At 39.5% G+C, this 11582-nt stretch overlaps 1 protein-coding gene across 1 annotated transcript; it reads left to right on the plus strand.

Moving 5' to 3' along the window:
* Positions 1 to 200: 200 nt before the first annotated feature.
* Positions 201 to 5672, plus strand: GJB2 (gap junction protein beta 2). The gene is made up of 2 exons (XM_044666142.1): positions 201 to 214; positions 4762 to 5672. The coding sequence occupies exon 2, from the start codon at positions 4784 to 4786 to the stop codon at positions 5462 to 5464; it is 681 nt and encodes a 226-aa protein (XP_044522077.1). The 5' UTR covers positions 201 to 214; positions 4762 to 4783; the 3' UTR covers positions 5465 to 5672.
* The last annotated feature ends 5910 nt before the right edge of the window (positions 5673 to 11582 follow it).

The raw sequence follows: 11582 nt of genomic DNA on the forward strand, positions 1-11582 counted from the left end.
AAGCACACACGCCACACCAGCCGGACAGCGGGGGGAGCGAGAGAGCGAGGCAGCTCAAAGAGGTGGCAGTGGCCGGTGTTTTCCCGAGCCACCGACACCTGACCGGCAGAGTTGGGGGCTGAGCCCGCCGCTGGCCCCCCAGCGCAGCCTTTTCCGCCCCGGCCACACTCTGAACTGCCCTTCGATAACCAGCAGCGGGGTGCTGCCGACACAGGTAAGGATCTTTCCACTCCCTAGACTAGAGCTTAGGAAGAACCCGTAGCTCCGGATTGCCTTGGAGGGGCGGCGGGTGACCTGGGGATGAATTCCTGTACGAATCCGGCTTGCCACCAGGGATTTTAAGGGTCTGGGGGAATCGAAAGAGAAAAGAAGAAATGGACTGTGGTCGGAGCTAGACCTCAAGTTGCACCCCTAGACAGGCAGAGGCGAGATCTGAATAGCCTCTAGAGGGGCCAGTTCTTCAGAGTGTCAACAAGTCTTTCTTCAACCTAGTTCCGAGCTCGGCTTTTCAACTAGTGCTCTAGCGTGGGGTCGCAGGCTCAACTCGGAGCCCTCACAAGTCACCGAACTAGGAAAAGTTGAATGGGGACACTAGGGTGGGGGAGGAGGGCCGTAAATCGAGGTGACGCGGGAGAGGGGAGGGGAGGAACACTGATCGTTCCGTGGCAAGAACAGCAGAAAACGCGCGGATGGGACAGCCTTCCCGCATTTGGGGTCATTTCATTATTTGATCAATCTGACACTGAGCTGAGAACGAGAAATCACTCTTTAAAAATTTAAACTAAAACGGCAATGAACGCATAAGAGAACACTTTTACTGTTTCTTCTCCACAGCCACCTTTGCAAAGGATAATACCAGCTTCCTGCAAGGTTGGTGGAGAAAGGTCAGGATTAAAGGAAAGAAACTGACCCATACATGGCTCTCTTTATAGGATAGCCTCAGCTCAACGGCTACTTTTAAAAACATCTTCCCTCCCCACCTCAAAAAAGACAAATAAGCTTTCCAAACAGATAGAGCATTCGTTCACCCTTGGGTGTTCTCTAGCCGGAAGGTGTTGGGTATATTATTTACAATAGGCTTATGGGCAGTTTTCATTGTGACGAAAAAATGTTTTCTTTACAAGTTGCCTCATTCAGCAGGAGAAAGGACGGGGGGGGGGGGGCAGTAAATAACGAAGCATCGTATATTCAGATTTCCTGAAAAATCGACACATAAAATGTTTGATACCTCCTATAGAGTCTTGGGGTTCTGGCAACATCCATTCTCCTAACCCTAAATCAGTCCCGTGTGCTCCTTAGCTTCGGTTTGGTCAGTCAAAATTACTGGCTGAGGAAGTCTGGAGGGACTAGTTGAGGGAGTTGATCCAGGCCCAGGGCTAGAAGCTCAATGTGAGTGTCAGATGCTGACCCAGTGTTGGCCATTACTCTCCTTGGATTACTGGCAGAAAGGGAAGAAGGTGCAGAGTTCAACGTTTCTCTTTTCTGGAACTGAATAATCTTTTGATTCACCCAGTGTTGTCTCAGGCGGCCAGGATGCCTCAACTCGCCCTCTGGCAGTGGCACTCCATAATTGCAGGGTAGTTTAGGGTGAGAACAAAGTCTATGGATCCCAACACCCAGGTCATGAGGGTGGCTCCAGTTTTGATAAGAGTTTTGAGAACATTTGTACTCTGCTTAACTCAAATCATTCTAACCTTTGACACTATGAGTTTTTTGGAGATGAATCTTTAAATCTGCAGTTTTGCTTTGGGGAATCCTTTTGTTTCTGAAATCAATAAAAGGATAATTTGTTCCTCAAATCACAACCAACTGACCTCTAGGTCAAAGAATGGAAACAATATTCAAAGACTGAGCTGGAAAAGTCCCAATCCAACTTCCACCCTCTCTCAGTTTATAGATGGGAAGGAAAAGGAATAAGCATTCATATAACACCTCCTGTGTATACTAGGTACTGTACTAAGTGACCCTGTGAGATAGGTGCTATTATTTATCCCCATTTTACATTTGAGAAAATGGAAGCAATTAGAAGTTGAGTGATTTGCCCAGGGTCACACAGCTATTAAGTTTCTGAGATCAGCCTTGAACTGAGGTCTTCCTGATTCCAGACTCAGTGCTCTATCCAGTGTGCCACCAGCTGCCTCTAATGAGGAAAGTAAGGTCCTCAAAGTGGTACACTAAGTGATAGAGAGGAATAGAAACCAGGTGTTCTGGCTCTAATCTAATAATAGCCAGCATTTGTAAACATTTTAAAGTTTGTAAATCGCTTTGCATTTTAAGTCATTTGATCTAGTCAACTTCCCATTTTGTCATTCTGTCCCAGTTCCCTACTGGGGAAGATGTCAAAAATTTAACCCCCCTAACAGTGATAGGCAAACTTTTTAAAGAGGGGGCCAAAGGAAAAGAAATGCTCATCTGCCAGTCTTTTTCTAAAGCAACTCTTTCGAAGTTTCATTGTATTATATCCTATTCATTGTATTCGGCAGATTAGGAATAATGTCCCAGGGCTGGATAGAACATTTCAGGGGGCCGCATCTGACCCATGGGCTGTATTTTGCCCATCACTGCCCTATGATCTATCTAGTCAGGAAATTCCACCCTGTGAAAATAACTCCATGCCCTTTTAAAATGAGGATCAGAGACTTGGGCCATAGGAAACACTAGAAATTTTTGAGTTTCATAATCTGACTTTTTATTTTAAATCCATTTCTTCTTTTGTTTGCTTTAAGTTTACCTACTTATATACTCCCAATAACGTAATAAGAATAGAAACTCAAAGAAGGCATCTAATTCATTCATGACTTCCAGGAAGGTCTTTGTATAAATACAGCTAAGACTTCTTTACTTTCTTCCAGTTTCCCATTTTCAAACTGTATTGTGCTAGATGTTTCAGGATTCAAGTGTAAATTATATAGCTTTTGCCATATTTGTGACCTTCTCCAGATCTCTTCTGGTTTAGTGGACCAATATGGTATTTGATGATGTCAGTCAAAAGGTGCCCAGTTGCCTGCAGTATAACACTGTAATGAGAATAAATTTGTTTGAGTGCTTTCTTTAGTGGTGAAGCAGGACAAAACATGCTCAAACTCAGGAACACAGAAACTTTTGAGTAAGAGAAGGATGTTAGATTCACTCCCAGCTTATAATGGGTGGAAAACAGGTTACTCATCAGGATAGTATGGTGGGCGGTCCTTTTTTTTAAAAGGGGGATGATTATGACAGGAGGTGTGCAACTATATGTAAATGAAAACTGTTCATATCCTGTGATGTGACAGTTGGCTCTTGATACTGCCCAAAGTGTGAATTTCCCCATCCTTTCCCACCAGTTTTCATAGATTACCATATAGCCAAAATAAGCTGTGGTTATTAATGAACCAAAATAATACTGTTGGGTCAGCATTATAAGTGATTATTAGATCATATTCTGTACTATGGTTTTTATAATTTATCACCTCTTTGGAATATTTTCAAAATTAAAGCCAGTGATTTAGGCTGTAAAAACACTTTCTAGTTCAAAAATATCACCCTAGAAAGTGACTCCTGAATGTTAATGGGGCTCAATCAAAATCTTACTGAGTGACTATTGGACCTAAGAGGACTGGAGACCTATTGTTTTGCATTCAGTAAAGGCAGTGATTCCCAAAGTGGGTGCCACCACCCCCTGGTGGGTGCTGTAGCGATCCAGGTGAGCGGGTGATGGCCATAGGTGCATTTGGGGGTGGTGAATAACTGTAAGGGGGCAGTGATACTATGTGACAGGGAGTGCTAAGTAATATTTTTTTCTGGAAAGGGGGCGGTAGGCCAAAAAAGTTTGGGAACCACTGAGTAAAGGGAAGGAGTTCCCTTTGGAGAAACTTTTCCCAGAGGTCTTTGTATATAAACCTACATCACTGGTACCAACTACTCTTATATGTCAAATTCTGAAATAACAATGATCTTTTTAGGATGTTTAACCATGAGGGGGACTTGACTCAGTTTCAGTGAGATGGCCTCATTCAAGTTGTTTCTTGACCGTGTGACTCACCAATCCTGAGCCTCTCTGCCTTTAAGGCAAACTTGGTCCAGGATGGAATATATCCCAATGGTGGAACCTAAACCTGAACTCTTTGGTTTTTGTGGTTAACAAAATGGAGAGATGCCTGAGTTCAGCTCTATTAGCTGCAAAATGTCTGAAAATATTCCCCATATTCTCAAACTGTGCTGCAAAACCCCCTAAAATACCAAAGTTTGAGGTTTTTAAAAGGAACCTTGTGTTGTTAGTAAGCATTACAAATAATTATTTTAGAGGATTTCACTACAAAAGTTCTACCAAAGTTTTGTTTAAACTGCAGCGTTCTTACCATTGGGAAACCACTGCCTGAGATGCTTCTGTAACCCCTCCGCTCATTGGGGTACTAAAACTGAAGTTTGAAGGGGTTTCTCTCAAATGATTGTATGATTAAATTGCCACAGAAGGAATTCTCCAGACGAGCTAAGTACTTGTAATTAGCTCATTCTTCAGAGAACACATTAAAACTTGTCCAAGATAGCGTGGGTACTATCCATTTAATCCTTATAACAAACAAAATCGCCCCGAAGTTGCTTTTAGCGCTTTTGTTGGTACTGTCGAGATTGCTCAAGTGCTGGTGTTTGCTTGCGGGGGGAGATTTAAGAGAGTTTGCTCAGCTGAGACTCAGCAGTCCAGCTCAGCCCTTTCTTTAGTCCAGTTTTGCTCATGCTCTTGCTACCGTTCCCGTATTGATGCTCTTCCTTTTTGTCTCATAGTGCGAAGCCCAAAGAAGAGAAGATGGACTGGAGCACTCTACAGACTATTTTGGGGGGTGTCAATAAACACTCCACCAGCATAGGCAAAATCTGGCTCACTGTCCTCTTCATTTTCCGCATTATGATCCTGGTCGTGGCTGCCAAGGAGGTGTGGGGAGACGAGCAGGCTGATTTTGTCTGCAACACTCTCCAGCCGGGATGTAAGAATGTGTGCTACGACCACTTCTTCCCCATCTCTCACATCCGACTCTGGGCTCTGCAGCTGATCTTTGTGTCGACCCCCGCACTTTTGGTGGCCATGCACATCGCCTACCGGAGGCATGAGAAAAAGAGAAAGTTCATCAAGGGAGAGATCAAGTCAGAATACAAAGACATAGAAGAAATCAGGAGACAAAAGTTTCGCATTGAAGGAGCCTTGTGGTGGACCTACACAAGCAGCATATTCTTCCGAGTCGTCTTTGAAGCGGTCTTCATGTACGTGTTCTATTTTATGTACAACGGATTCTCCATGACTCGAATGGTGAAATGTAATGCTTGGCCCTGTCCCAATACTGTGGACTGCTTTGTTTCCCGACCCACTGAAAAGACAGTGTTCACTGTTTTCATGATTTCGGTGTCCGGAATTTGCATACTGCTAAATGTCATTGAATTGTCTTATCTGCTGATAAGATATTGTTCTGGGAAGTCCAAGAAGCCGGTTTAAATAATTGCCCAACCGCCGGATGAAAGGTAGATGAGACAAAATGGATGTGGCAACTTCTACTAGCTGTCAGGACACAGTCACCAATATTTCCCAAAGTAAAGAATAGAAACCTTTTTTTTTTTTTTTTAATGTCATTAATTGAAACCCCTGTAGTCCTCATCTGACACTCCTGATAACAGTGCCAGTGATCTCCAGGTGGAGATTTACTCTTAAGTCCTCCCAGAAAGGTCTGATTCTATCTATTTTTAGCTTTTTGTTCTTTAAAACAAAAGTTAGCTGCAGTGACACTCTGTACTGGGAGCATTTGTTCCAAGATGCTTTTCTTTTTTAAAAGTGGAAATGTACTGTTGTTTCTCTAACTGCGATGGGGGGGAGGGGAGGGGAGGGGAGGGGAGGGAACACTAGAGCCTGGAAGGTCTGTGGGGGTGAATTCAATCTCTTCCTTTCACTAATTAGCCACAAATTAAAGCTTTAAAAGTCGGAATTGGGGACTTTAAAAAATGAAGCATGATATTTGAGAGTTCATTTCTAAAGTCATACAGTTACCCAATGCTACAATTTTCATTAAGCCAATGGCAGGGAGGGGTCTTTAGTGTTAAAATAAAATAACATCCTTTTTACCTATGATTGAAAAAATGCCCATCATACTCTGAACCATTAGGGGATGTTTTCCTCCTATTTCAAACCCTCAACTTTGTGAAAAGTAAATGACAATGATTAGCTACTATCTTTTAATTGTCTTTATTTAAAATACGGCCTTTTGGTCATAGATAACTTGCAGTGAAACAAATAAGGCCTCCAAAATATTGGTGATGTAAGTAATAACAGCATGTCAGCATCTCTCAAGAGCTTATCTTATTAGAAATACCCACAGAAAAGTGCTTACGCTTGATTCATAGTAGCAGTTTGCTGCAAACCCTAAAAGAGGAATGTGAGAATTCATAAACAAAAAACAAAAAAACAAAACTAGGCTTAAACTTGGGTGTTGGTGAACATCCAGGATCAGATGGTAATCAGTTGGATTCTCTCATAGCACATCCTGTATTCCCCTATGACATTAGTCTTCATTTAGTGTCATTATAATGATGGCCTTAAAATGGTAATTATTTTATTATAATATGTTCTGAATACTGTGAGCTCCTTGAGGACAAGGGCTGTTGTCATTTTCGTCTGTGTCTCCAGCATCTTGATTATAGTGAGTGCTTAGTGAATATCCGAATTGGGAATTAGATCAATCTTGAATATTAAACATAGGAAGTTCAGTTATGTTCAATCATTTGTTTCCTCTAAGAGTTCATAGGGAACAGAAAAACACAAAAACAGGAATGTTGAAAGGGTGATGAAGAAAAGACAAAACTAATGATTAGATAAATACATCTGGGGTATAAAATATGGTTCGCAGTTCCATTAGGGCAAGTGGAATCCCAATTTCTCTTTATTGCATAATATGGTTCTCAAACAGAAGTACTTGACTCATTGCAAGGAAAGATAGTTTCCTATCACCAGTTGTAGCATTGGGAAACCTTTTGTAATAATGTCTTTTTTTTACTTGTGAGTTCATAACTAAAATAATTGTGTAATATCTAAAATTTTACTTAAAGTATTACAAGGCATAATTGAGTCATGCAGATAGCTCTTTTCAATAGATTAAATTTTTAATAAAACAGCAACTCAACTTTACCTGTAACCTATTTTGTATATAATTATGTTTCTATTTTGCATTTCATGCCAAAAGTTTTTCAAATGTATGATGTTACAGCATGTCTACACCATGCCAGTACTCTTCTGCTCCAGCTACATACAAATCCCCACAAGGAAGGCTGGTAGAAGGGGAGTTCATTCCCCTTTGTTTAAGGGTTTCTCATATACCCAATCATTTTTATTCAGTGAGAAATGGGGACCTTTTGTCATGAGAGGTCTATATTGATTGTATAAGTTTAGGGTTTCCAGGTCATGATAGCCTTTGGCAAATACAGCTTAAAGCACACTGAATTGGGTTTTAAATTATCCATTTGGCTACTAGCTGAGTCATAGTCACCAAGAAATTAAAATGGGGGAAATTGACCAGAGCAAAATCAAAAATATATACAATATGCTTTCTATGGCATTTTCTTTCTGTATTTATTTGTAACCAAAGCTGGTTTTATAAAGTTGTTTTTTGTTCTTTGGTGTACATTTCCATGGGAAATAAACCAGATGGACCAGCCCTTTGTACCTGTGTGTGAGGTTGTACTATATTCATGAAATCCTGCCAGCTTGTCTGACCTGTTATAGACGCTACCAAAATTCAGATTACTCTTAGTTATATGTCCTCTTCTCAAAGGCAATAATAATAAAGATGATGATGATGGTGATTTATGATGCTGACCTTGTCCTTTCAATAGGAAGGGCCTTAAATCCCAGAACTTCAAAGGAATTTAACAAATTTACACACGGATAATTACTAGCATTATTTATGGGAGAAGGTACAAGAGGAAAATTTGTAATGCTATGAATTTATGAACTAGTTTTAGATAAGAAGATAAACATTTAAGCAATATGGATAAAAATCTGTTTTATGCTCTTATATCTCCCACAATGCTCAGCAGTGCCTTGTACATAGTAGATATTCAATAAATATTTGTTTATTGACACAACTTGTTTGAGTTATGCTAAGTCAATTACATGTGCTGAATTTGGGTAACACAGTACAATTCAGGTGATATTTCCTACTACAGGATAGTGAGTCATGGTCTAACCTGTTGCCTCAGACAGAGTAAGCACTTCTTGAATATATTATTAATTCATTCCATCCTGATCTAGCCCACAAAAGCTATCTAATCCAATTCACAGGTCACTAGTCAGTCAATAAACATTTTTTTAAGCACATACTATATCAGGCATTATGTTAAGCACCAGGGATACAAATGTAAAAAAAGAATAAGTCTTTGCCTTCAAGGAACTTAAAATATAATGGCAGAAGACAATATACAGAAGGAAGCTGAAAGGAAATGGGAATGACAGGAAGAAAGATACTCAGGAGGGTGGGAATGATGGATTCCAGTCCAAAGAAGTACAAGTTTGTAGGAAATGAAGAGATGTCAGCCGGGAGCCCCCTTAATTCTTTTTAATTTATGTTCTTTATTTTTTTTAATTTTTTATTTTTAAAAAAATTTTCCATGGTTACATAATTCATGTTTTTACTTTACCTTTCACCACCTCAAACTACCCCCACCTGGAGCTAATTCACATTTCCACTGGTTTTAACATGTGTGGTCAGTCAAGACTTATTTACATATTATTGATAGTTACATTGGTGTGGTAGTTTCGAGTCTACATCCCCAATCATGTCCTCATCAACCCAAGTGTTCAAGCAGTTGTTTTTCTTCTGCGTTTCCACTCTTGCAGTTCTTCCTCTGAATGTGGGTAGCATTCTTTTCCATAAATCCCTCAGAATTGTCTTGGGTCATTGCATTGCTGCTAGTACAGACGTCCATTACATTCTATTTTACCACAGTGTATCAGTCTCTGTGTACAACGTTCTTCTGGCTCTGCTCCTTTTGCTCTGCATCAATTCCTGGAGGTCTTTCCAGTTCACATAGAATTCTTCCAGTTTGTTATTCCTTTGAGCACAATAGTACTCCATCACCAACATATACCACGATATGTTCAGCCATTCCCCAAATGAAGGGCATCCCCTCATTTTCCAATTTTTTGCCACCACAAAAAGCACAGCTATAAATATTTTTGTACAAGTGTGTTTATCTATGATCTCTTTGGGGTACAAATCCAGAAATGGTATAGCTGGATCAAAGGGCAGGCATTCTTTTATCGCTCTTTGGGCATAGTTCCAAATTGCCATCCATAATGGTTGGATCAGTTCACAACTCCACCAGCAATGCATTAATGTCCCAGTTTTGCCACATCCCCTCCAGCATTCATTACTCTCCCCTTCTTTCATTTTAGCCAATATGCTAGGTGTGAGGTGATACCTCAGAGTTGTTTTGATTTGCATTTCTCTAATTATTAGAGATTTAGAACACTTTCTCATGTGCTTATTGATAGTTTTGATTTCTTTATCTGGAAATTGCCTATTCATGTCCCTTGCCCATTTATCAATTGGGGAATGGCTTGATTTTTTATACAATTGATAGCTCCTTGTATATTTGAGTAATTAGACCTCTGTCAGAATTTTTTGTTATAAAGATTTAAATAACAATACACTGTAAGGGTAAAGAAGTTAGAGAGAGGAAATATTCAATACTTAAGAGCAATGAAATCAACTTAGAGAAGAACAATCAGATCCATACGGGCAGATAATTGATTCACACCCTATAGAGAAGTAGAAGGGTAACAGACGGACTGGTGGGGAGGGAAGCAATACTAGGGAGGGAGAGGGCTTGGGGGGGAGCACTGTGTGGCTTTAAAGAACAATAAGAGGGGAATAAGAAGGGAGGGGGGAGAAAGGGAAGTACAACAAGGGAGGGGATTATAGGAACTGATTAAAAACAAAACACTGGTATAGAAGGAAACAGTGAAAGAAGAAAGGAGAAGACTAGGAGAGAGAATCAAAATGTCTGGGAATGCACAGTTGATAATTATAACTCTGAATGTGAATGGGATGAACTCGCCCATAAAACAGAAGCAAATAGCAGAGTGGATTAGAAACCAAAATCCAACCATATGTTGTCTACAAGAAACACACATGAGACAGACAGACATACATAGAGTGAAAATGAGAGGATAGAACAAAATCTTTGGCTTCAAATAAGAAAAAGAAGGCAGGGGTGGCTATCATGATCTCTGACAGCGCCAAAGTAAAAATAGATAAGGTCAAATGAGATAGGGAAGGTAACTACATCCTAATAAAAAGCAGTATAAACAATGAAGAAATATCAATATTCAATATGTATGCGCCAAACGTTATAGCTTCCAAATTTCTAAGGGAGCCCCCTTTTTACATAGAGGCTCTTAGTCCTTTGTTCCACTTTCCACCAATCAGAGGAACAGAGGATACTGAGGATACTGATGAAGTGTTCGGACCAAAGGATATGAAGTTTCCAGGACCCTTGGAATAATTCATTTGAAGAAATGAGGGGTGCTGGGAAATGAAATAGTGAGAAAACAGGCTCCAAAATGTAACTTGCCTAGGGTTACACAGGTAGTAATCAGCAGAAGTGGCATTTGAATCCAGTTCCTTAGACTCCAAAACCAATGAGTGCTCTTTACACTTTTGCCTTATTAAATTGAACAATTCCTATTCCCAAGAAAAAAGTTAGAAAAAAGGAAGCTTTTGGGACCTGCAATAAAGTAGACATTTTGCTAGTTCTCTTTGATTTTTCCCTATATCTTTTTAAATTAATTAATTAGTTTGTTTATTACATTAAAATGTCAACCTAATTCCTTTATTCCCCCTTTCCCTTCTCCCCATTAGAAAAGGCATCATTTGAAAAAAAAAAGATAGATGTATATATAAAACTATAACTTACTTCTATTTATCAATTCTTTCTCTGGAGGTGGGCATACACAAATTTTTCTTCAAGCAATATTTTTGTCACTGTATATAATGCTCTCTCAGTTCTGCTCATTTCACTCCATAATTTCATTAGGGTCTTTCCTTGTTTTTTCCAAAATTAACCTGCTCATCATTATTTACATCACATAACTTTCAGCAAACATTATTTATAATGGATATAAATTAGAAGCCTTCCCTAGAAGATCAGGAGTGAGACAAGTATGCCTGTTATCACCAATATTATTTAATAATGCATCAGAAATGCTAGCAATAGCAATAAAAGAAGAAAAAAGAAATTGAAGGAATCAAAATGGGCAAAGAGGTAATACAACTACTTCATTCTGCAGATGATATGATGACATGTTTAGAAAATACTAAAGGTTCAATTAGAAATTAATTGAAACTATCAATATTTAGCTGTAGTCTCCCTAGCTCCCGTTTGCTTTTCTGGGAAATGAAAATAATACTTCTAGTATCTACCTTACAAGGCCATGGTAAGGATCAAATGGGACAACACTTATAAAACATTCTGCAAAGCCTTAAAAAGTGCCATGTCAACATTAGATATAATATAACATATTATAACATTATATTATAACATTATATTATAACATTATAATATAA

The sequence above is a fragment of the Gracilinanus agilis genome, chromosome 3 (assembly GCF_016433145.1).
Source record: "Gracilinanus agilis isolate LMUSP501 chromosome 3, AgileGrace, whole genome shotgun sequence".
Classification (NCBI taxonomy): domain Eukaryota; kingdom Metazoa; phylum Chordata; class Mammalia; order Didelphimorphia; family Didelphidae; genus Gracilinanus; species Gracilinanus agilis.